A 27307-nucleotide genomic window follows, 5' to 3' on the forward strand; every position below is an offset into this window, starting at 1 on the left:
CCAAAAAACCCAACAATCAAAGTTCACTGCAGTTGTTATTTATTCAGTGTCCACTGGAGGAATTCCCCTCCAGAAAATAGTGGGAGGAAATCTCACAGTCAAAAAGATGCACTCATATTTATACATTTCTGGAATGGAGGACAAAATGATACTCATCAATATGCATACCTAATAGAAGATATAACCATGAATATTCATATTGTTACTATTGTCACGAAAGAGGTATTGTCTAAATAAAAAGAAACAATCTTTCAGAAACCATTTATTTATCTGAAAAAAATAAATATTTATTGAATAAAAATGATTGTCCCATTCATGTATGGAGAATAGTTTGGAGCTCACAAATTCCTCTGTGTCACATTTCTACATTTCTTCTGGCCGTAAGCTGCTCCTTTGTGTTCAGGTCTGGCCTCAGAAGGATAATGTAGCACTTGGGGATGAAGATGCAGCCCAGCAGACCAGCACTGGAGGCCAGGATGGAGAAGACCTGAACAGCCACCATGTATTTCCCTTTGGTGCTCAGGTAGGTGGGCACAAAAGTCACCCAGACACTGCAGAAGACCAGCATGCTGAAGGTGATAAGCTTGGCTTCGTTGAAGGCCCCAGGCAGATTCCTGGCCAGGAAAGCCACCGTGAAGCAGATGGCAGCCAGGAAGCCCATGTAGCTGAGGGTGACGTAGAACATGACAACGGCCCCTTCGTTGCATTGAAGGATGATCTCTCCAGGCTGGGAGTGGAGGTCAGAGTCAGGGAAGGGGGGAGAAACTCCCAGCCAGATGGAGCAGATGACAATTTGGACTGCAGAACAAGAGAGGATGATGGAGTTGGCCAAGCTCTTCCCCAACCATCTCTTCACTCGGTTTCCTGGTTTTGTGGCCAGGAAAGCCAGCACCACCGTGATGGTTTTGGCCAGGAGAGAAGAAACAGCAATTGAGAAGATGATGCTGAAGACTGTTTGTCGGAGAAGGCAGGTGGCTTTCCTTGGTTGACCAATGAAGAGAGCAGGAGACAAGAAGCAAAGCAAGAGGGAGAGCAGGAGGATGTAGGAGAGATCCCGATTGTTGGCTTTGACAATGGGAGTTTCTCCATATTTAATGAAGATAATTAAAACAAGGACTGTAGTTAGGAACAAGAGCAGGGCAAAAGAGACCAGAATAATGCCCAGATGTTCTTCATAAGACAGGAAGGTTATAACTTTGGGGATACATTGGACTCTGGCCTCATTTGGATATTTGTCATCTGGACACTTGGTGCATTTTTCTGCATCTGAGAAACCAAAAATCAATTTTCTTTAATATTTCATTCCTTTTATTTTTCATTAAAAATAGCATAAGAAGGATTATTTTTTTTTAAAAAATAGCTAGGTATATGAAGTTGAGGAAAGTCCTAGGGTGTTAATTATTTCTGGTGTAATGTGTAATGTAATTCATAGGAAGCTACATTATTAGAGGTTAATAATGAATCATATAATCTTTTTATACAAATATTTAGAGTCCTGCCACATGGCAATTAATATACTGGACTTAGAGGATACCTACAGTATCTTGTAACATCTGGAAGCTATATGGAATTCAGGAGAAATTTCCTAACAGTGACAACAATTAACCAGTGGAACAGCTGGCCTCCAGAGTTTGTGGGTGCTTCAACATTGGATTTTTTAAAGAAGAGACTGGACAGTCACTTGTCTGAAATGGTATCAGGTCTCCTGCTTGAGCAGGGGATAGCACTAGAAGACCTCCAATGTCGTTTTCAGCTCTACTCTGATTGATTGATTGATCCACATGACTGGCACAAAATTTGTGCAATGAGTTGCCCCCATAACTATCCACAGCACCACATTATGGACCAGTGACACCTTTTCAGTGATCCTCAAGGGGAGGATCCAATATACAGTGAATTGCAAGGTCTTTCAGGAGGTGGACCCAAAACAATTCATCAAGTTTCAAAGAACTCAGATCTTCCTAGAAAGGTGAACTTAGCAGCACATATACAGACTAGAAAGGAGGAGAGATGTTTCCTCTGCTATTAGTAAAGCTTGCCCAGTCTGCCACCCCCTCCTCCCATCTCCTCCTAGCCCCTCCTTCAAAGACTTTTTGATTTACTTCCTTTTAGATAAGAAATTGTGCGCATTGAAAATTTAAAAAGGTGAGCTTGTGTCTTTTAACTTGCACTTTCATGAAAATGTTCTGGATGGATCCAGTTCCACAAAGCCTCCCATTTTTCTCAGTGTGACCCACCTTCCTGAGTGGAGAAGGTCCCCTCTGGACAAGGAATGCAGTCATAGCAGCAAACTGGCTCTCCTTCTTGAGCCCTCTTGACAAATCCAGGATGACAATTTTCCGCACAGTTGGACTGAGGCAGGGACTGAGCAGAAAAATGAAGAATGCCAAAGAAAATGTGTTAGTAGTCAACATTCATGGAAAATAGAGGTAGACACTGACATTAGCCAAATAGCCTCTGGTCTTCGTGTAAGCAAATATGAAATACCTGACTACTACTAAGAAGATGCAGGAGGTATAACTAATTACTGGCAGATTCTTCATTTAGTTCCTCCCTTTTGCTTTTGGCATTTAACATTACAATAAAGGACTTTTCTACTTAATAAAGTCATGGAGATGGAATTGAAAAAAGATTTACATATGATGATATATTCATATTAAAATTGAGAATAAAATGTATTGTAAAAGATTTAGGAAATTTCTATTCTATTGGATTATTCAATAAAGAATAAAACTGTGATGAAGAAAGAAACCTCTGACCATTAAGATCTTGAAAGATTCCATAAAACATGGCAAAGCCCCTCCACTTATTCTAGTTCCCATCTGTTGAAGAACTACAATCAGATAACACCAACTGGCATGGGATGCCAACCAACCTGGAGACTCTAGGCTTTGCCCACTTGAAATGGGACCACAGGCTTTGGAAAACAGAGAAAGGACACCAAAATTCATCTCACCTTATTGAGCAACTTTAGCTGTGAAAGAGCATCTTCTTTGACAAAAAGTCTCTGTCTTTTAAAATATGCCAGAATCACTTTCTTGGCTTCCTCCTTGGGGAGAACCAAGAAGCCCCAAATGGCCAGATCTGCTCTGATCTCTCCATTTTGGTCCAAGTACAATTTAAGTTCAGAAATATTCCAAAATTCATTCTTCTCCAGAAAGGGATGAAACTAGAATGGGAACATCCAGGAATTTGAAAAGCAGAAAACTTTGTTTCTTATCCCACATTGAATCTTTCTTCTACAATTGTCTAATCTCCAAATATGGTTAAATAGGATACAAATACTGCCATTATCTTCATAAGTGAATGAAAAAGTTTGAGAAAAATTTGTCAATCATTTAGTGACAAAATATAAAGAAAACATAATCGACACAATTGGTCAATTATAGAGAACATTCTAGAGCAGTGATGGCGAACCTATGGCACGCGTGCCACAGGTGGCATGCGGAGCCATTTGTCAGGGCACGTGAGGCACTGCCCTGTCATCTGGCCAGCGCGTATGCGCGTGATGGCCAGCTGAGTTCACCCTTTTTTAAAGACATTTTTCGCCCTCCCGAGGCTCCAGAGGCTTTATAGGAGCCTGGGGAGGGCGAAAAGAGCCTCCTGGAGGCTTCATGAGCTTCCCTGAAGTCGCAGGAGCACAAAAAACCGGCCCTACAGGCAAACCAGAAGTTTGGGAACGGACTTTCGGTTTGCTGGGAGGTTCATTTTGACTGCTCCGGAGGCTTCAAGGAAGCGTCCTGAAGGTCCCTGAAGCCTCCGGAGAGCTTTTTGGGGGGGTGGGGGGAGGCTGTTTTCATCCTCCCCAGGCTCCTATAAAGCCTCTGGAGCCTGGGGAGGGGGAAAAAGCATGTAAAAATGGGGGGTCGCGCCTGTAGTGCGCGCATGCGCACTGGGGGGGTCACACATGCACACTGGGGGGCATTATGGGTACGGCACACCCGCACACTACCCCCCTGCGCTCCCCCCACTTATGGCACGCGAGCCAAAAAAGGTTCGCCATCGCTGTTCTAGAGCAAATGGCAAATAAAATGAACAGAGAAAAAAAAGATGATCCATAAACTCTTTGAAAACAACAGTGAGATTCCCAGAAAGCATGGGTTGATCAAGAAGAAATCTTTCAGGCTAATCTTCTTCCTGGTCATCCTGATGGAAAACATCTCTAAATGTCCTAATTCTACTTGATTGTAATACGACATAAATTTTTTTTTGCAGATCTGAAAGAACAAATCTCCCACCAGCTCTTTTCTCAAGTCTGAAAAGTTAGTGAGGATCCTGAATTTCTTTCTCTCCCATTATGCAGCTGCAGGATTCTCCCCTCTTATCTGATCCTTCCCTAGGCAGCCTCTCTTCTCCTCATCCCAAAAATCATTCTCACACATCATTACACTTCCTAAATAGATTATGGGAACTCTGGTGATAGAACTGGATTTCAGTAAAGGACTCAGAAATAATTTAGGATTGGATTAGAAACCTGAGGGGTGGATAGTATGAAACTAAGTGGATAAAAATTGTCTTCAAAATGATACTCAAATAATGTTTAACCCTTTTTAATCTTTCTTATGAAACCTAAAAGTGATGGATACAAATTTGCCTTTGGTCATCAATTATTCTATGTTGTCATTAATACGGTAATTAATAGGGTCTTAGAGTAAGCTAATTTGATGTGATTTAAAGAATATAAAGTCTTTCAATTTAGAAGCCTTATTTGAAACTTCATATTAAAAGTTTAATAAAATAACAATGGCTTTAAATCATCTTAAAGGCGATAATCAGAAGCAAGCAACAATTGTTGAATAGGATGGATAGGATGGATGGACTGGAATCAAAGTGGACAGAATGGATGACTGATGAAATGGATTCTTTCAAGAAGATTGAGGGCGATTGGGGAATGGACTTGGCATATTTAACTGGAAAGCAAGTCTTAAGAGTTGTGTTTGCATTTACAGGACATCCTATAACTTTGGGGAATGGAAAGCAGTTGTTGGGAAGGATTCTAATTAAAATTTTAAGGAAATGTATTTTTATTATAAAAACCAAACCAAGATGTTTAACCCTGGACAGATTATGGATGGATCAGAGGTAATGATTGTGTTGGTCTGTGGTAGAAATTTTCTGTGAGTTAAATACAATAGCAGATAACAGACAATTTTAAAGTTTTGAAATTTAACTTTATTGTTGGATTGCCTGTAAACTATGTTTTTAATATACAGCAGATAGTTGACAAGTCCAATAATATATAGTTTATAATTGTGGGCCTATTTTGCAAGTGGGAGAAACTATTATTGCTGTATTGTATTCAATTGGGGAGACAATATGCATGTCTTTCTCTGTTTTTAATGTTTTATCTAGTTTTGTTTTTTCTTTGTAATAGTTTTATTTTCCAAAACTTGTATTTTACCTTTTTGAATAAAATAAAATTTTATAAGAGGAATATCAAGTTTCCAGAAACAATATTTATGATTAGCACACAGAGAAGGGTTCATAAATAAAAAGCAGTAGAAAAGTATCTGATTTTTATCTTCTAGGACTTGACTAACAATAGAGCCTCATATAAGAACATTAATGATGGACTGGAAGAAACATATGAAGGATACCAAATTTGATATGTATGCTTGTGAAAATGATCTCAAAATCGTAGTTAACTGGAAACAGAATCTGAGTCAGCAGGGAGATATCCATAGAAAGAAGGTAAATGCAGCCATAAGAATCTGAGGAAGTGAACCAGTGGTGGGTTTCAAAAATTTTTGAACCTACTCTGTGGCCTATTTTGTGGGAGTGGCTTGCCTGCCATGTGACTGAGTGGGAGTGGCTTGCTGGCCATGTGACCAGGTAGGAGTGGCTTGCCAGTCATGTGACTGGGTGGGAGTGGCCAAGATGATTTCACTGAATTCTTTGCCCCAACGGGTGATCTACAAAAAGAAGATATAAAAAAGGAAATTTATTATTTTGTGCACTTACTACTTAAATAAGATTAAAATAAGTACACAAAACAATAAAAGAGCTACTTACAGAAGGTAAGTAGCTACTACTTACTACTTGTATTTCAAAGGGAATACAATACATATTTAATTTTACACATGTTAGCAGCTGCTGGAATTGTGTTTGCACAACAGTGGAAAAACAAAGATATGAACATGAATAAATATTAGAATGTGCAGGAATGAATAAATTGACAATTAAAATCAAGAAGGCTTCGAATACTTTTTCACGTGGGATTTGTTTTATCAATTGCTAACAGAAACAGCAATTAGAAATCTAAAAGTATGAAAGAAAACACCAATTATGTAAGGAAAAGTCACTAAAATGTATAAGGAAATATTATTAGTACTTGATCATTATTAATGTGTAGATAACTGCGGGACATTACACACACACACACACACACACACACACACACACACACACACAAACTATGACAGTGCCAGGAAACACCAAAAATCAACAATTTCCCCCCAAAAGACTGCAGATGAAAACAGTTTTTTTCCCTAACCAAAGGACAGGAAAGACAAAGCCACTGGAATCAAAACCATAAAGGCATTGTGGGAAATTATAAAGGACAGTGCCAGGAAGCTCACAGAACCAGCAGCCACCTCACAATTACCTAAACAACCAGGTATCACACAGAAACACACAAAATCTGGCAAAGCTGCCTTGCACCAACCTGGCCTGCCCATAGAAAAGAAGCCACCTTGAGACACATAAACCACGCACCAACCTGTACACTTAAAAGCAACATATTGCATCACAAATAAAACATTTGCAAAAAGGAATAACATTTCTTTTTTTTTTAAACAAAATTTTTATTGGTTTTAAATATATATATATATATATATATATATATATATATATATATATATATATATATATATATATATATATATATATATATATATATATATATATATATATATATATATATATATATACACACATACATACATACATACATACATACATACACACACACACACACACAAGGAAAGGGGTAGTGGATGAAGTACAAATTTTGACAGTTACATTATGCAGGAGATGGCCCTCTCCCCCATTCTCATAACTTTCATTTATTAATACATTAGATTGTTGTTACTTATTAGTATTTTGTCAGCATATAAACTTTTTTCTTAAAATAATTTCAATCATTTTATATCAAACAGATTTTCAAGTTCATTTTTGTGATCTGAGTTTTCTCAATGTTGCCTCTTCTCCTCCCCACCTGGCAGAGCTCCGGCACCTCCCGTGTCCTATATGTCCAGTGTAGTGTCATCAGGTTTATCTAGGACCGTGATGGCGAACCTATGGCACGCGTGCCACAAGTGGCACGCGGAGCCATTTGTCAGGGCACGCGAGGCGCTGCCCTGTCAGCTGGCCAGCGCGCATGAGCGCGCTAGCCAGCTGAGTTCACCTTTTTAAAAGCTATTTTTCGCCTTCCCCAGGCTCCAGAGGCTTTATAGGAGCCTGGGGAGGGCAAAAAGAGCCTCCCCTGCCCCCCCCGGAGGCTTCAGGGACCGTCCCTGAAGCCTTCAGAACGCTTAAAACCACCCTCCGAGCAAACCGGAGGGTCGTTTTAAGCCCTCCGAAGGCTTCAGGGATTGTCCGAGGCTTCCCTGATGCCTTCGAGCGCTTAAAACGACCCTCCAAGCAACCCGGAAGTCACTTCCGGTTTGCTTGGAGGGTGGTTTTAAGCACTCTGAAGGCTTCAGGGAAGCCTCTGGACAGTCCCTGAAGCCTCCGGAGGGCCTCCGGGGCATCGGGGGAGGCTCTTTTCGCCCTCCCCAGGCTCCTATAAAGCCCCTGGAGCATGGGGAGGGAAAAAAAAACATGTAAAAATGGGGGGGTTGCGTGTTTTGTGCGCATGCGTACTGGGGGGGGCGTGTGTTGCATTATGGGTGTGGCACGCCCACACTTGACCCCCCTGCGCTCCCCCCTCTTGTGGCACACGAGCCAAAAAAGGTTCGACATCGCTGATCTAGGAGGACTTTATTTTTTTCCATGAAGGCCTCAGCCTCAGTAGTTGTATTAATTCTAACTCTCGTGTCCTCCCAGAATATTAACATACCTTCTGGAAAAAGCCATCTAAACCACACCCCTTTCTGGTATAATTTCTTCGCTAAATGCAAATATTTTTTTCTTTTATCTCTAACTTTCTTTGGGATCTGTTTCAGAATAGCTATTTCTCTATCCTTGTATTTTAATGCTTGTCCCCTTTGTTCACTCAGAATCTCGTCTCTTGTGGTCTTTCTGAGAAATTTAATGTGTACCACCCTTGGAACGTTGTGTGTTCTGGCATATGCTGAATTTACTCTATACACCAGGTCCATGTCCCACCACATCTGTTGTCTGTCTTTTTTAATATATTCAGCCAATAAGTTTGTCATAATAACCCTCAAATCTTCATCATCAGCCTCAATTACATTTTGAAATCTAAGGAAAAAAGACATCCATTCAAATTCCGTTTTTATCTGGTGGTTCTCAAGTTCTTGATTTCCTTTCTGGACACCCTTCACCTCCCTCCTCATCTTAGCCATCCCCTCCTCCAAAAGTTCCAGTCTCTGTGAGTTTTGGATCACACGATCTTTATTCTCTCTGAGCTGCTCGTTCATTTCTTTCAATTGGTTTTTTAAGTCCTCCTGCCCCTTTAAGAGTTGTTCAAACATCTGTTGAAAGTCCACCTCAGAAGGCTTAGGCTGGAACAAAGAAGTTAGTGTCTGTTGTCCGCTGGGGCTGGATGTTGAAGATGTTGGGGCGGAGCCTGCAAATCCCGGCTTCCCCGGTGGTGGGCATTGTAGTAATCAGAGCTCAGAGATGGAGATGTCAGTACAGAGGAGAAACAACTGGGAAGGTGGTTAACTGAGAGAGATCGGGAGGCAGGGAGCCCAGGCAGTTAGGGACCTAGGGAATAAAGCAATAAAATCCTTTGTTCCAAGTCCAGGGTAAAGTGTAACACGAGATTTCTCTGAGTGTCACAGAGACAAAGCCAAAATGCCAGCAATTTCTATGGGTGGAGTCAAATTTCAAAGTACATGAAGACAACGGAAGTGTGCCATCTTGCCCTGCCAGCTCCGGGATCCGAAGGCAAAAGTTTTCAAAGTTTTCAAAAAAAACAGATCATCACCTCATTTTCGCAATTGCAGTAGAGGAAATCTGCTGTTTGCTATGAGGGGGATTCCATTCCAGGACTCCCCCCTCCCCTTCTGGGGGCAAGGAGCAAAACAGTTTAAAGCCGCTTGTCCAAGGGGGGGGGGGGAAATCCCCCTCCCTCCAATCACACTTCCCAGCCAGAAGTTGAAAGCTTTTCTAAAAGGCTGACAGTCTTTTTTCCTTCACTCATCAAAGGGAATGGGGGGGAATCTCCATCTCACCGCATTGCAACTGCGTCCTTCGAATCTTGAATTTCATCCGGCTACCTCAACGCGAAGATGCCGCGGCGCCTCCCCTCTTGCCTTCTGGTGCCTAGGCCGATGCGGGGAGCCCCCCGGCCGCTGCTGACACAGGGGATCCCCTGCTATGCCGCCCCTCGGCAGGAGCCCCTCCAAGGCGTCCTGTGCCCCCCCGGTCAAAGGGGAGCCCAGCAGGAGTGCGCGGGGCGAGCAAAGCTTGCCCGTCGCGTACCGCAGCCGGAACCGGAAGTTCAAAAAGGTATGACATTTCTTGTAATAAACATTCTATAAACAATAAATAAATAAAAATTCCCTAAAAATAATTTTAAAAAAGATATTCTACACACAATAAATTAAAATAAAACCATTAAAAATATTCTATACATAATAAATTAAAATAAAACCATTAAAAATATTCTATACACAATAAATAAAGTTTGAGATTTTGGAGATGTAATTCTAAGGCTGGTCATTGTGGAAGGTCCTGATGAGGAGATCATGATGATCACGAGGCAGGAGGCACATAAATTTAATAAATGAAGAAATAAATGCCCTGTGGTCTCGATGGTTTGCTTGCAGATATTTTATTGTCATTGGTGTGATATACCTAGCTGGGTCATGAAATGTCTGCAAGAAAACCACCAAGCTCAGGGAACACCAAGGACCCCACTGTCGTCTCCCTCCTCCCCCCCACCCCTCTTCCTCCTCTCAATATATCCCACTCTTTCTAGCACTGATGATGCTACCTAGTTTGGTAATGAAATGTCTGTAAGAAAACCACCAAGCTCAGAAAGCACCATGGATCCCACTTTCCCCCACCTCCTCTTTCTCCCTCTTTCTCCTTTTTGTCCTTTCTCCTCCTCCCCCCCACACCACACTCCCTTCTAGCACTGATGATGTTACCTATTTTGGTAATGAAACGTCTGTAAGAAAATCATCAAGCTCAGAAAGCAGCAAGGATCCCACTATCCCCCACCTCCTCTTTCTCCTTCTCTTTCTCCTTTTTGTCCTGTATCCTCCCCCCTCCCTTCTAGCACTGATGATGTTACCTAGGTTAGGGTTACTGGGCAATGTGTGTGTGTGTGTGTGTGAGGCTGGAGTTATGCCCACCCTGCACCCTCCCTCCCGGGGGTTGAAGCACCTCAAAGGGACTTCCCATTCCCTCCATTTTGCATCTGTTCCTTCTTTCCCATTTCCTTTCCCTCCCCTCCCCTCCCCTCCCTCCCTTCCTTCCTTCCTTCCTTCCTTCCTTCCTTCCTTCCTTCCTTGGGGTCTGAGGGAGAGTCAGGGGACCCCTTTCCTCCTTGACCCCCTCCCCAACATCTGCTCTGATGGCAATTATGGCTAAAAGGCCTTTGGAAGCTGGGGCTACCCCCTGCCCCTCCCCATTGCAGAAACTCCTCTTGCTGCAGAATTGGGATCTTTCAGATCTTTTTCTCCTGCCCCCCCTCCTCCCCCCTGCACAGTCTCAGTTGCTGCTTGGAGTGGGGGGATTTCTGGTTTTACTGGGCTGAGAAGAAAAGGGGAAGGTTGAACAGGCCCTCCAAGGCTGCCCACCCCTTTCCGTTTCTGCAAACAAATTCTACCCACAAACACAGGACACCCCCCCCCCCCCGAATACTGCAGGGTAGATCACGCTGGGCCCATAACTGGGCAGCATGTTGGGGGAGATGCTGCAGCAGCTCCGCAGTGACCGGAGGGAGGGAGGAAAGTTCGGCTAGGTCCAACCGCGGGGGGGGGGGGGATTGACCAGCTCAGCCAACAGATTTCAATCATCCCTCCTGGCTCACCCGAGCCACTCCAATTTCCCCCCTGGCCAGAGGCGCCTCCGGCTAAAAGCCCCTCAGTGGACACCCCACACACACACACCCCAACGCAGAGTTCAGAATTACGCTTCTCCCAAAGAAGTTCTGGGGAACCGAACCCCCCATCCCCCTGCTGCCCCTTCCAGAGCCCAGAAAACTCCCAGGCAAAGCAGCGCCGCCTCGCTCTCAGGAGTGGGGGAGAGAATGGATGGGAGGAAAGAAAAACTTGGGGAAGAGGGAGGGAGACCAGAGGAAACAGGGAGAGGCCCTCGCCCCATTTCTGCCTCCTCCCAGGCTGAAGGTTTCAGCCACAAGGTTGAAAAGCTTCTGATTCCTCACTCTCACTCTTTTTCTTATTTCTTTCCCCCCCCACTTTCGCTCTTACTCTCTCTCTCTCTCTCTCTCTCTCTCTCTCTCACACACACACACACACACACACACTCACACTCTTATCCCTGCAAGTCCCCCTTTTCTGCCTGCTACAGAGAGAGAAGCTTGCCTGCACAGAAGAGGCACCGATCAAAGCATGTCCCAGTAAGTTAATCAGCCGGGCTTTCCTGGGATGCGAGCGATGCTGCCGGGCGCTTGTAAAGGACTTCGGCCACCGGCCCACCACTAAAATCAAACAATGAGGTGACGCACAGAGCTGGTTGGAAGACTGTGTGCATGTGTGTGTGTGTAAAATGAGCGGTTTCATCCAAAGGAGTTTTTGTTTTAGGTGGATCTCCTAGCTTTGGAAGGAGGAAAGGAAGGTGAAGAGAAAGAGAGAAAGCGAGAGAAGAAAGAAAAAGAAAAAGAAAAAGAAAGAAAAGGAAAAGAAAGGAATGGAGCGAGAGAAAGAAAAAGGGAGTTATGGAAGGAAGGGAAAGAAAGAAAGAGAGGGAGGGAGGAGGAAGTGAATGAGATATAGTTGGATGGATGGGTAAATAGAAACATGGAAGGAGGGAGGGAAAGAGAGAAAATGAGAGGAAGGAAGGACACAAACCATGGCTTCAGAAGACTCTTTCAAACAGCGCAACAATGTTTGAAAGGGCTGGAAGGGATCTTGGAGGTCATTTTCTAGTCCAACCCCTGCTCTAGTAGGGTCAGAAGGGATCTTGGAAGCCATCTAGTCCAACCTCCTGCTCCAGCAGGAGACCTGATATCCTCTGGATTATTTTGGTGCCTCTAACAGAGAGGAAAATTGCAAGAAAAGGGAAGGAGTTTACTAGGACAAGGCTGCCATGCAAAGGAAGGCAGAGACAGTCCTTGATTTATGACAATTGAGCCCAACATTTTGGTTGCTAAGCAAGAGCGTTGTTAAGTGAGCTTTGCCACATTTTACTCAATCCATGACATCTCCTGGCTCTAGCAGTCATGTGCAGGCTAGGAAAGAACATATGAAGGCCTGTGTAATGTTCTAATGTGCAGAAGCAGTGATGTGCAGTCAGGTGAGGCAAGTGAGGCACAGCCTCACCTCTCATCATGAAAAGAAAAAAACATAAAAGGAAAAAATAAATTGACCATTGAACTAGTCAGGGGAGAGCTTGTAGTGAGGCTTTAGCCAGCTCAGTCTCTCAGGTGACAGCTGAGGTGAGGCTGAGCTAGCTGCTGATGACTTAACTGTTAAAAAAAAGCCTCTAAAAAGTGCCCTCTACTATGAGGCAGGAGAACTGCATGCCTCACTTAGTCTGAGTTTTTAGGCGTTTTATGATCACTATGTGTGGAACGTGTTTCTTGTGCTGAGCGATCATAAAACGCCTAAAAATTCAGACTAGGTGAGACAAGCAGTTCTCCTGCCTCATAGTAGAGGGCGCTCCTTCTTCCTGTGACTCAGCAGCAGCAGGGTAAGTAATAGCTACAGAGCGCTACTTATTCCGGATTGTTGATGGTGGAGGTGTGGGCTTCCAGCCGCTTTTGTGGCTTCCTAGAGTGTCGAGAACCTTCACACCCTCCTCTCCCCTTAGCCCCAAAAGCCGCTTCTTGACAAAGAAGCCTAAGCAAAGGAGGGCTGGGCGGAGGAAGAGGGAAACCTTAGTGAGGGCTGCTGGAGCTGCATTGCCCCCCTGGGTTCAGGGACTTCTGCCTCTCATGCCGTGCTTTGCAGCCACTGCAGCCCTGCGCAGACCTCTTCAGGGTGCTGGGCAACCTGGTTCTGGGGATTTCTCCCCCCCCCCAAAAAAAAGACCGATCATGGCGCGTGGAACAGGGCTGCTCGCGGAGGAGCTGGCGGCCGGAGCGCCCTAAAGTAGCACCAGCCAGCATGTCCCACAAGAAGAGCCCCAAGGGCAAGGGTGGCAGTGCTGTGCCCTCCTCCTCCCTGCTCGCTGCCCAGCAATGCACCACTGCCAATGCTGTCATTTCCGCCTGCCTCATGAAACGAGATAGCCTAGCCGAGGCAAATGAGTCTCCCGCAGCCTCCTTCATTCTTCCTTCTCTCAGCGCCCACCAAAGCATTCCAAAAGCGTTCTCATATCGCAGATTAGGAGATCCCAGGTGATTGCCGACAGAATGAAGAAGAAGAGAAATAAATTCCCCCCTGCAATCTCTGGATGTAACTCTAAGCTATTGTCCATGTGACTGGCTTGATTGGCCAGTGGGATGAGTGGATTCCAAAAGGAATCTGTTCATCCATTTAGACCCTGGACAGATAACATTTATCCCTAAGCAGACATAGTTTTCATAGGGTTAAAACAATCCCCTTAGTTAGTTGTATCAAGGGGACTTTTGACCATGGGGTTAATTAATCAGTTCTCTGTCCCAACATGACATTGAAATTGCAGAGAAGCCAAGTAGAAATGAAGCCACTACAGCTGTTCTTTTCCAACTCCACCCCCAACTATATGAGCATAGGACAAAATGAGCAAAACCAAATCTACCTTAGACTGGGAAAACAGAAGGATTATTAAGCACAGCAAACATCAGCATGGATAGCTGGGGAGATATATAAGACATGCTTTATTGCAGCTTACTATTCTCTACATAAGATATGTGAGATAACACATTTTGGCAAAGTGTTTCCCCTGCTCGGCTGCCATCACTGTCGCCACACCCACTCTGCATAATTTCCCGGTGCCCGGGCACGAGCCTGAGTGGTAGCGAGCGATGGCGGTGGCGGCTACTGCTCCTAGGCTAGCCATGGGTCGCACTGCTCGGCAAGCAGCGACCTGACTCCCCCGCCGCCGCCGCAGCAGCACCTCTTGCTCACAGAACCGAGGCGGGGAAGAAGATCGTGAGACGTAGAGCCACAGACTCTCATTCCCAATTTCAGTGGTGAGCCTAAATAGTATGTGTGTGAATTTCACTGAAACCTGCCTTTTAAAAAAGTAATTTATTCATTTATTTACAACTATTCATCATTTTCATCACTTAAACAATACCAAAATATATTTTTAACTCGTAGGATAAAATAGTAAATAATTATTATTATTCATTTTTATTTATACTCTGGCCAACCTCGTCAGAATACTCAAGGTGGTTTCTAACAACATCCCCAACAACACAAACGCAAAACAGTTACAAATGGCACAGAGCAGAACATATGTGTGTAGAGTAGAGTAGAGTAGACCTAGGAGCATATAAGGGAACATGGAGATAATCTAGTCCAACCCCTTCCCAAGGCAGGAGCCCTTCCTTCTCTTTGAGAGCAGTCAGTGGCAGTCTAGCAGACATAAGGGAAATGGTATGTGTGTGTGTGTGTGAGAGAGAGAGAGAGAATGAAAGAATAAGAAAGAAAGAAAGTTGGAGAGAGAGATATAAGAAAGAAGGAAGGAAGGAAAAGAAAGAAAATAAGTTAAGGAGAGAGACACAAGAATGAAAGAAGGAAGGAAGGAAAGAAAAAGAAAGAAAGGAAGGAAGGAAAAAAAGAAAGAAAGAAGCCCAAAATTTTGGTTGCTAAGCAAGAGTGTTGTTAAGTGAGTTTCACCACATTTTCCACCCCACCCAGTCACACGGCCGGTAAGCCACTCCCACCCAGTCACATGGCCAGCAAGCCACTCCCACAAAGCAGGCCACGCCTACAGAAGAGGCTCTAAAAAAATTTGAAACCCACCACTGTGTCAATGCCTCACGAGCCATAAACCTCACCGCACGTCACTGTGCAGAAGTGATAGTTAAATGTGTGCCAGAATGTGGACTCTGGGTGTATTTTTCCAAACACAATAAGTGAGGTTGAGTGTGTATAGTTTTAGAAGAGCTGTGTGTGTGTGTGTGTGTGTGTGCATACACATACAGTGTATAAAGTAGATAATGTATCTTTTTGTGTGCCTATACACACACTATACCTTGTAATACTGTATGTATGTACACATATGGCATATATGCATAGGATTAAATTAATCATATGTATATATGGCATAATTAATGTGCTGGAGAAGGAAAGCACTGACAATCTACAGCACCTAAGACTTTGTTTCTGCTGGCAAAGCACTTGATCAATGTAATTCTCATCAACCAGTTAAAGAGCTTTCCAAGAGGGGAAAAAAGCTTTTTACACTCTGCAAACCTCCCCAAACCAGCCTGTTTTTGTGAAAACGCCCCCCCTTTTAAAAGTTATGAATAGCCTTGGGGGGGGCGGCTTGCAGAGTGCTCCGGGGGGGGGGGATGAGCAATCAATGGCCCGTTTTTCTCAAAAACAAGCCCGTTTTTTGTCAAAATAAATTGCATGCATAGCCTTATGGAGGCTTATAGAGAGCTGCTGGGGTTGGGGGGGGGGAATGGTCCATTTTTTGCTCATTACTGCCCTCCCCAGCCCCCAGGAGCTCTCTAAAAGCCTCCATAAGGATATGCACGGCCATTTTAGTGAAGGAGGCGGGGCTTCGGGAGGCAAAAAATGCTGTATTTGATGTATAAGACGCACCCAGATTTTCAGCCTCTTTTTTGAGGGAAAAAGGTGAGTCTTATATTCCAAAAATATGGTAACTGTTGTGCTGTTGTTGCAGAGGGCAGATAAGCCTCACCATAAGGTCTGAAGCCAGACTACGTTTTCTGTCAGCCTTTGGAGAAGACGGAAGCAGCCGTTGTGACCGAGACCCCTGGTCATCCGGAGACGGCCTCCATCCCTCACACGGAGCATCGCTGGGGAGGTTCCAGCTGCTTCTTTGCTGGCTGTTAGTTAATGCTGCCTATCTCGTCTTTCTATTTGATTTCCACTCTTTGCATCTCCTCAGTTTCACCTGCCCTCTTCTCCCAATAAAGCATCCAGATCCATGCCAGGCTCCCTTTCATCGGAGGAGAATAGGGGGTCTTAGCTGCCTGTCCAGCTGCACACAGACCCACCTGCAATGTGGACGGAAGGAAGGTGGAATTCCATCAGCTCATCACAAACCCACAAATACGGGAATTCTACTCTTTGGAATCATTAATTCCCTGAGTAATTAAATTGGCCAGATCTGTTGAGAGGTTTCCCCTCCTTCTCTGGATTCCTCCTCCAAAGGATCTAAGATTAATGGATCCATATCAGGACCCCCATACCTGCCATGGCTGCAGCCTTGGAGACCCCAAGATCTTTTCATCCTCCTTCCTTCCCCTCCTCGATCTGGAAGAATATGCAGCATTCAGGACCTGGGCCAGAGTCTTCATGAGACTGTAATGTTGGTAGTGATTTTGGGCCCTTATTCTGTCCCATTTCCACTGGGTCTCCAGTGGGGCTTTCTGGGTGCATCTTCTGCGGCCTTTGACAGAAAAGACATTCTTTGAAAGAGAACAATGAAAATAATGATCTTGAAACTTTTCTTCCACAAAGAAAAAGGGTTGAAAGGCAGAATCTTTTGGTCTTTCTTTTCGCAGATAACCAAAGTTCCAAATACTATGGATGTATTTGAGAAGTCTGTGCTTGTCCATTTCATACCCTACAAAATTTGTGAGGATCCAGACTTTCCCCTCAATGGGTCCTTGGAGACGCATAAGTGTTAAATGGAAAGGAAGAATTCTGGCCCCAATGGAATCAAATTCTATGAAGTGAACAAAGGCATTGACTTGTCTCCACTTAGAGAGGGAATCTCTGAGGTATGCAGTATATCCAGTTGTTGAGAACAGTTGTGATATAACCACACAAATTTCATTCCTGACAAGCACAGGAGTAAAAGTCCTCATGAAATTCTCTCCCTTTTCTGTGTCTGAAGCAAAGAGGCCAATCAGGGTCCATCTGAAGTGGAGGAGCAGCTGGACAATTGCTGGGTATTGGAATCCTTCTTTGGGGAGAATGTGGTGGAAAAGGGGGAATTTGCTTTTATCACTCAGAGCCTCTGAAGCTGGTGCATCATTGATCTGGAAAAGCAATTGAAAGGATTAGAGTCGTGATGGGGAACCTGTGGCATGCAGAGCGTCCTCTCCCGGCACTCCAGCCGCCCCAGCCCAGCTCCACTAGCATCCACATGCAGGCGCACCCCCTGCTGGCCAGCTGGTTTTTGGGGCTTTGTAGAGGGCCAGGGTGGGGGATGCATGAGTATGCAGTGGGGGGGGATGCTCACATTGTGCAGGAAACTCCGGCTGGCTGGAAGTGAGTGTGAATGGCCTGCCCCCCCCCCCCCCAGTGCTCCCTGGCTCAGTTGGAGGCTTCCTTCAGCCTTCAAACAGTTGCAGGGTTCGCGGGGGGGGGGTTGCTTCCAGGTTGGTGCAGGAGGCTTTCCAGTGCCAGTCTTGTATTCTCTCCAGTACTTTGTTTGGAACAGAATCCAAAGTAGCATGCAGTCCTAGCATTTGTACTAAATGTAGGAAAGTTATTTTACAGGGCTCTGAGCATCGTCACCGAACCCAGAAGTAACCGGACCCGGAAGTAACTTCTGGGAACCGGCACCAGCCCTGTCACTCAATCGCCCTTCCCGTCCCCTCGCAGTTCGCTCACTCCCCCGCCTGTCTGCACTAAACTAGGCTAGCCCAGCCCGCCGCTCACTGATTGGCTGGAGTCGAACTGTTAACTCTTTATACTGTATATAATCTCTGAAAATGTAAAAGAGAGAAAATGTAGGACTCCCCAGTCTGTCCCAACCACATTCAGTTTCTGCAACTTCCCTCTACCCTCAAAATCCAGGGCCAATAAGTTATATTCCAATGTTACACAACAGAAACAACCCCCCCCCCCAAACACACACACAAACACACACACACACACAAACACACACATACTATTTCCATTTCTTTGAAGGATTTATTATGTCTCTTTTGAGAGAGGGGCGGTCTAGAAATTCAATAAAGTTAAAGTTAAGTTAAGCACCTGTCCCTGCATAAAGAGTCTCAAGGAAAGATAATCAATTTCTTATTGGATTTGGAAGTACTTAGAAGTAGCAAAAGTTCCCACTGCTTTCCAGTGTCTCAAAAGCCCATCATAAAGGCGAGAGTCCATCCTTCTGCTTCTCAGTGCAGAAAGCCCTAATATGTTCCAGTAGATTTCAAAAGCATCACTTGGAAGCAGAAACAGCCAATGTGGACCCTCAAGAGTAGTCACTGCTATATAAGGTTTCTTTAGTGCTGTGAGCTATAAAATTTAAAGTTTCTGCACACTGCTATCAAGCAATTTAAGCAGAAATATACCTCTGAGTAAACAGGTATTTTGCTTATGGCATTTATACTTTACTGCAACAAGCAAGCACTTGTCCTCTAAATAAGTTAGACAGTCATAATATTAAAACTTGATAAGTGTTCTTAAGTGTTCACAATGGTAGCATCACACATACATTCCAAAAATACTTATAACATTTGCACAACCACCTGCTTTGCAGTTCTTGTCTTCTTAACTGATGGGAGACTGAAACCCAATAAATATATCCCCAATAAAAAAGAATAGTATGTTGGAGTACTGAAAAACTCAACCAAATGGGAAAATGCAAAGAAAAAATATTGGACTTGCTGCTAAGAAGTAACAATTTATATATAGTATGCACAATTCTTTTAGTTAAATTATTGCTGAACAATTTATAATAGTTGCATCACAATATTATTCTAAGATATTTGTCACTACTACTCTACTTCCTAGATGTTCACTATTGTCTCTTCCCCCCCCCCCCCCGAGTTAAGGGCATGTGAAATAGTTTTGATGAAAGTTGCATTGTATGAAACTTCTCTCCTTTGAAATGTTTGGTTTTAATTCTCCAATGAATCAAAAGGAATGTTTCGCGCTTCCTTGTTACACTGCATTTGTTTTAGCTTTTCATAGCTGTCCCTAAAACCAACCAAGGAAGATAAAACCACAGAAATCTAATACTGTTGTGCACGGCTTTGCACTAAATTATCTGTATAGTAAGCCTGTTAGAGGGGAGGTTCCACCCTGAATTAAGGAGGTGTGAATATTGGCATCCCTTGTAGCATACTTTTGAAATAAGCGAAAATAAACCCGAGGCATGTTCTAATAAAAACACTTTAATATAAAATAAAGTAAAAAAAAATACAAACTTGCTAACTGAATTAATTACATCTCTGCAGAGCTATGTGCCTGCCTCCTGGGCAAGCGAACGAAAGATCAGAAGTGAAAGTTAGGAAAGAATGTGTGGCATAATGACATGTGCAGTAAATCATTTGCAGATAAGGACTGTGACCTGTGCAGTAAATCTTTAGCACAGCTAGCAAACCAGTTAATGCAGTGACACCCCTTTTTTTGCAAGTTGGATTGATAACATCAAATAAGGCACAGATACTCGTGTTGGAAGCGGCTGCTGGAAGTGGTTTGTTGAGCATGTCAGCAATTTGATCATGTGTAGATACATATTGCAATTTAACAAAACCTTGTTTAACTAATTGCTTTGTGTTTTGATAATGGATGTCAATGTGTCTGGACCTAGAACCTGTGAAATGTGACTCGGAAATATAAACCAGCAATTCATTGTCTTCCATCACTGTGATTGGTCAAATCGGACGTGTCCAGATATCTGTGATCAAAGCATCAAACCATGTTAGAGAATTGCATGCATCTGAAACACAAGCATATTCAGCTTCAGTAGATGAACAAGAAACAACACTCTGTTTTCTCACTTGCCAGTAAACAGGACATCCATTCAGGAACATCATGTAACCTGAAGTACTTTTGCATGATTTCTTATCACTTGCCCAATCAGAATCTGCATAACAACATAATTCTGCATAATCAGTATGTGTTGGTTCTAGCAGTAACTTCATGTGTTTAGTGTGTTTCAGGTATTTCAATAACTTCTTAACGCATGTCCAATGAAATTGTGTTGCCTTACCTACATGTCGTGATAAGAGATTAACACTAAGTGCAATGTCGGGTCTGGTCCAACTACTAATGTACAATAATGACCCAATGACCGAACAATAGAGTGTTTGATCCTCGAACTCAGGACTTGGTTCATGTGTTAAGTTGTGAAAATCTGTTTGCATGGGTGTCTTTGTTGTGTTAGCATCTTTCATGTTGCAATGATGCAGAATGTGGTCAATTTTCTCCTCTTGTGAAAGACTAAACCCCTTCTGTGTTTTGTCAATCTGAACACCTAAGTAAGTGCTGATATGACTTAAAGATTTCAATGTGAAGTGTCTCTGCAAATTTTTAGCAAAAATCTCACTCATTTTCTTATTTGGACCAATATAAACAATATCATCAACATAAACAAGAATTATCTCATATGCATTGTTAGATCTTTTTGTGAACACACATTCATCAGTTTCGGACTTAATAAAGCCCATTGAATTTGGTTTGTCAGTAAGACATAAGTACCACATTAAACCTGACTGTTTCAGACCATAAAGACTTTTGTTTAGGAACCAGGTATCCCCTCCTTGCTGTCGGAATCCTGGAGGTCCTCTCACATAGATCTCTTCATCTAGGTCAGCATGTGGATAAGCCGTGTCCACATCAAACTGGAAAACTTCTAAACCAAGAATAGTAGCAGTAGTTAAAGCAATTTTTACACTCTCAGTTCTGACTGTTGGTGAGTAAGTGTTTGTATAGTCCTCAGGATAACGTTGAGCGAAACCCTGAGCTACAAGTCTGGCTTTGTACAAAGACTCACCATTCGGTTTCATCTTGATTCTGTAGACCCATCGAGTGCCAATGACCTTTTTGTTTGCTGGAGGTTTTGCAGGTGTAAATATATTAAGTTTCTTTAAACTGTCCATTTTATCCTGCATTGCCTCATACCATTTGTCTTGCTCCAAATCAGGAAGCTGCTTGATTTGTATGAATGTATCAGGAGGAAGTGTAACATTGCAAATCAAAGGCAAGGGTATTTTTGTCAGTTGCAACGAATATTGTTGTGGAGGGATACCTTTGTGACCCTCTTGGAACGTCTCTGAACAACAGTTCATTATTCTTCTTCTTCTTCGTCCTCACATTTGTCGCTAGCATCAGCATCTGCGGCTCGCAAAGATGTAACATCAGGTTGTGAAGAACTGGTAGATGGAATATCTGCCTGTGAATCTTGGTCATCAGGCTGCGTGGCATCTGCAACATCATCTCTAAGAAAATAAACTCCAGGATCATTGGAATGAATCCTGGACCAGTCAATATCTTCCTCAAAATTAGCAGATTGAGAAATCACAACTACATGTTTAGGGTCAATAAATTTGCTCCATTTTGAATTATCATCAATACCCATAATTCTCAGTCTCTTTGCTACTGGACCTCCTTTTCTTCTTTGAGCTAACGGAATGTTCACCATAGCATATGAACCAAAAACGTGGAGGTTCTTGAGATCAGGCTTGTAGCCATATATCATGAAGAAAGGAGTCTGATTTATTACACTGTTCCAAGTACGGTTGACAATGTAATTTGCATATTTGACAGCTTCACCCCAGTATATGTTACTGGTTACTGAGATTGGCGTCTTCTAGGAGACAACGCATCATGGTTTGTAGAACCCCTTGTCTTCGTTCTGCGACTCCGTTATGAGCCGGTGTGTATGGAGCGGATGTCTGATGAAGAATTCCATTCTTATGTATCCAGTCCTGGAAATGCTGAGACATGAATTCAGCACCTCAGTCACTCTGGATTCTGGCGATGCGAACTTGGTATTGGGTAGAAACAAATGCTGCAAAGTCTTTAAAGATCTGAAAGGTCTCAGATTTTTCTTTCATAGGATATACAAATCCATATCTAGAGTAATTATCTACAATTGTTAGAAAATACTTTCTACCACCAATTGTTGGTGGGAAAGGACCCACTATGTCAGTGTGTACGAAATCAAAAATGCGTGTCGACAGGTGTGTAGCGTGTTTGGGAATGGCTGCTGCTTTGGATTTGGCTTTCCTGCAAACTGCACAATCCAAAAACATCTTACACCCCTTTAGATCCAAACCTTTTGTGAACTCTTGCATTTTCCTAATAACATGGAAACTGCCATGCCCCAATCTTCTATGCCACTTGTGGATACACTTGGAATGCAGAGGTTTACCAGTTAGTGAATTTTCAACATTAACAGTTTCATGAGGAATCTCAGGCTTGCTCCGAGCAACCTGCTTCCTTATTTTCTGTTTGTTGGCTTTAGGAGCCTTTGGAGTAGCAACAGGATCTCTCTCTGAAGTAACTCTCTCTGGGCCTGTGCTCTCCCTTTTAGGAGTTTTTATACTTGCCTGTGCTTGTGGTTTAGGCTTTGGTTTTAAGTAATAAACACCACCAATCAGCATGGTTTCAGCAACAATATCTCAATTTTTAACTATGTAACTTGCTTTCTCGAGGTGGTGAACCTGGAACTTTAATTCTCTAGACAAGTGACTTTGACTAAGCAAATTACTGGTTGCTGAAGGTATGTAATAAACATCAGGGATGAGTGTATCGAGCTCTTCAACATAAACAGTTCCTTTTCCCATGACCTTACAAGGATGATTGGAGAAGGAATACAGTTCACGAAATTCAGGTTCTGGCTCATGCATCTCTGTGAAGATTTCCTTTCTGTAGGTAATGTGTAATGCTGTTCCGCTGTCCAAAGTCCACAGAAGCCATCTGTCGTACTCTGGATCAGGTTGTGGATTGTTGGTTAAAGCCAATGATGCGAGTGGAGCTTGTGGATCACACCTTGGACCACGACAATCTTGTCTTCCGCCTCTACCTCTGCCTCTGGAGTCTGTTCCTCTGGGCTGGTATGTGATGGGAGCTGGAACTCGTTGGGGACAATCCTGGGTGTCATGTCCCATACAGTTACAAATGTAGCATCTTGGCATCCTTAGAGCGTAGGCTCTTCCTCGGAAGGGACGTCTCACAGGAGCTCTTGACACTGGCGGCCGTTGCAAATGTGGTGTGGCTAATTTGATAGCTTCCTCCTCAATTAAAAGTTTGCATACATTATTAACAGTTCGTTGAGCAATAGGCACATGGTTAATCTTTGCAATGGCATCTCTCCATTCATAATTCAATGAGTTAATGATAATGCTGATCATTTGGACATCATCAATAACATGGCCTCCTTCTCTCAATTCTCTTCTCATTCCTTTCAGTTTGGTCAAATGTCCACCAATTTGTTCACCAGGTTTCAATTTTGAACCATGGAACTCAGACATGAGCAAACATGAAGATTCAATTGAAATAGGCCTGTAGCAATCTTCCAGATGGGCCCAAATTTGTTGGGATGTTGCATTAGGGGAAAAAATAGCCTGCAGTTCAGTTTCCATGGACATTAATAATGTTGTGCAAGCCTTAGTCTTTAAGTCTCTTATTGCAGGAGTCCACGGCTGGGCAGGAGGATTAAACACCATACAATGGGTACCTTCTCTGTGAAGCAAAATTGAAATCTCACTGACCCAGGCTTTATAATTTTATCCTGACATTTTAATTTTGACTCAGCAGTCAATGGAGGAGCAAAAAATGCTTGTTGAGGAATGTGCATTTGAAAAGCTTGCTGCTGTTGCACCTGGGGTTGCTGTAATCTAACCTGTGGTTGTTGTGTTACAGTTGGAGTTGGTGTTTGGGCAGCAAAATTAACATGGCTTGCTGGAGGCTGCATTAAGTACTGTTGTGTTCCATCTGAGAAGGAACGTGAGCCACTAATGGGTGCTGAAAATTGGGCCTGAGAAGGCATTTGTTGCCTGGCAGCCTGAATATTTGAATAATCTAATGACATTTGCGAAAAAGTCTGTTGTATTAAATTATTTCTGCCAGGAGATGGCGCTGCAGCCACATCTTTTGGCTGTAATGTTTCTGCCTGTGTGGCATGGGCCATTGGAGAACAGAAGAACTCACGTGACAATTATGACGTGTGCACATCTCTCTGTTCTGATTTGCCTGACACAATATCTACCGGGGGGGGTGGGTGTCTTAGGCTTTGAGGAAAAAGGCAAGATGGTGTTTTCAGAAGTTTGAAAAGCATGGGAATCCCTCTTCTCTAACTTGAGCATGAAATAGGCCCTTTTTGCTTGAAACAGCTGGCTTTCATAAAATTGTATTTTTTCAAGATAGCTTTCCACAGCTTGCTCAGAGATTCGGAGAGAATCATATTTTTCCTCCTGTGTGTGGGAGTGAAATTGCTCGAGCAGCAGTGAATGCTTTGGCTTAGCCCTGAGCATTTCAAAATCTCTTGGAGATATTTGGGAACATGCATAATCAGAAGGGAGATATTCTACTGACCTCAGTTGTAGATATTCATCTCTTGGAGTGGTCCCATCTTGTTGAGATCTTTCTCCCACACCTGGTTTTTCACCCAGACTGGTTGCTGAAGCTATCGGCATTTGGGAACTTGAAAGCCAGCGTAAAAGGCATTTTGCTTCTGTATCAGAGTGGTGGGAGCCATCGGAATGTGCTCCATTTTTCTTTTTCTTTTTCTTTGGCATGTTAGAAAAATGATCTAATCGTTCCTCAGTTGATATAAATCATCTTGTCTAATTAGCCTATTATGCTTATCTCTTGAAAAGTAACTAACAAGGAGAAAAGCCATAGATCAAATAACAGACCTCTGCTAGGATTTGTTAGGGGGGAGGCTCCGCTCTGAATTAAGGAGGTATCAATCTTGGCATCCCTTGTCGCATACTTTTGAAATAAGCGAAAATAAACCCAAGGCATGTTCTAATAAAAACACTTTAATATAAAATAAAGTAAAAAAATACAAACTTGCTAACTGAATTAATTACATCTCTGCAGAGCTATGTGCCTGCCTCCTGGGCAAGCGAACGAAAGATCAGAAGTGAAATTTAAGAAAGAATGTGTGATGTAATGTCATGCACAGTAAATCATTTGCAGATAAGGACTGTGACCTGTGCAGTAAATCTTTAGCACAGCTAGCAAACCAATTAACACAGTGACAAAGCCAAAAATAGTTTAAGATTATAATTAGCCCACCTGTTTCCCCCATTAACATGCAAATACATTTTTCTTGTTCAGAGACTGCATGAGAGATTTCCCAGTCCTTGCAAAATATCACATTAAATCCACATAAATACTCATGTTTGTTTTCAGTATGCGCAAGGAAGGAGCAGGCACTATCTTTCAACACTTAGAAGTCCAACAATAAGCTTTTATTCTTACATCAAGTTGAGCTGACTTGCCCTTTCCAGAGCTAAGGTGTATTGTTTTACCCAAGCAAACAGGAATGCTTTGTAAGGTGAATTATTATTCCACCAACACAACAAACCATACTCACATTCCTCTCCGCCAAGGGTTGCTAACTTACCTTTGCTTTCAATCAAGTGCAGATTTCCCTCTTCCCCCCCAACCTTTAAAGAAATAAAAATTACTTCCTCACTCAAGCCTCAAGATTTGGGGGCATTCAGAATAAATCTTCCCAGTTTCCACAACTCACAGAAAACCGAACCTTACTTAGGACTAAACCCAGCTGGTTTCGGGCCTTTGTATCTTGTATTTTTCAAGTAAGGTGCAACCACACAACTCTATGCATGTTTATCCATGTTTAACTATTCAGAGACTCTTCTCCCCTAAAGGTCCAGCCAGGCTTGCCATTCCCAGTCAAAGCACCGCAAAGGCAAAGAGACTGTTCTCCTCGCCCTCCTGAGGGCAGCTGGTCACCGCCTCCATAAGACCCATCATCCCCAGAGCTCCCCTAAGTGAAGCACTGACCTCTTAGCCAGGTAAGTATGTTTTTTTTAAAGGAAGGGGGCACTACGAGGTGGAGGAACAGGAGAGCCACTTACCTCCCCCCTCTTGAACTTTGCTAAACAGGGTGCCCCACTCTGCCTTTTGCCGCTCAGCAACAAAAAAAAATCAGGAAGGAGAGCAGGTGCTTATCTGGAGAGAGCCACATCACTCAGGGATACACAGGTCTGACCGTCCATTTCTCTTTAAGACGGCAGGTAAACTCCAGGTCAAAGTCCGGCGGAGGGAGGAATGCAAAAATGACTCCTACTACTCTCTTGCAAGGGGAGTGAAGGAAACCGTCTGAGTCTCTGATCCCAACTCTCCTGTCTGGAGCCGCCAAAAGCTTTAGACTCTGGTGGCGTTGCTGGTTTCCCACAGCTTCGGCATTCCTGAAAGGCGACTCCGCATTCTCCCTTTCCTTCTCCCCTCCTCCCTTCAAAAGCTGTGAGGTGCTTTCTTAGCACCAGTTGCCCAGCTGCCAGGGCCCTGCGCACTTGCCTCCTCCTCCCTCCTCCTCCTCCTCACTCCCCAAAGACTCTTCTCCTCATTCCCAGAGCTCAGTGGGAGCCGGGCACAAGGGTTGGGAGGCTGCTTTTGAAACCACACCTTGGAAAACTTCACCGGGAAGGGAAGCGGGGAACCAGTCGGGGGGAGGGGGACATCCAGGAACTTGCCTACGAGGCTGGCCGCTCTGTGCAACCTACCTCCTGCTACCCCCGTGCTTTGCTGGCGGCCAGGCCTCCTACTCCTAAGCAAATTCAGGGAGGTCCCAGGAGGCCGGACACTCCATGCAAGTTATCCCCCGTGAGCAGCGATGTAAAGGGCAGGGGGAGCGAGCGAGGGGGCCGGGGCAGGCATTCTGGTACTGTCCCACAGGATGAAGGAGTACCAAAACGTACGGTAGATTTCAGGAACCTCTTCTTCCGTACCGATTAGAACTGGGAACAACCCACCCATGGTTGCAAACAGCTATTTCCAGTGGGGTAAACAGGACAAAGCAAGTGGGGAAAATAGTTTCCTTTGCTATATTTCCTGTCTGAATTAGACCATGGCAGGGTCCCTACAGAAGAGATCTTTCAAGGATCATTATGTATGAATAGCAAAGCAACTAACGTAGCTCTGCTTCTTAAATGCTAAAGCTGTTGCACATAAAAAACAGAGGAGCTCTGATCAACTAC

The 27307-nt window shown here is 43.6% G+C and overlaps 1 protein-coding gene across 1 annotated transcript; it reads right to left on the bottom strand.

Moving 5' to 3' along the window:
- Positions 1-355: 355 nt before the first annotated feature.
- LOC309393756 (vomeronasal type-2 receptor 26-like) lies at positions 356-14304 on the bottom strand (the record flags this gene model as incomplete). Its single annotated transcript, XM_081956251.1, has 3 exons — positions 356-1266; positions 2238-2364; positions 14221-14304. 3 exons carry the CDS (start codon positions 14302-14304, stop codon positions 356-358), a joined length of 1122 nt encoding a protein of 373 aa, XP_081812377.1.
- Positions 14305-27307: the final 13003 nt, after the last annotated feature.

The sequence above is a fragment of the Natrix helvetica genome (assembly GCF_964273705.1).
Source record: "Natrix helvetica genome assembly, chromosome: 5".
NCBI classification, from domain to species: Eukaryota; Metazoa; Chordata; class Lepidosauria; order Squamata; family Natricidae; genus Natrix; species Natrix helvetica.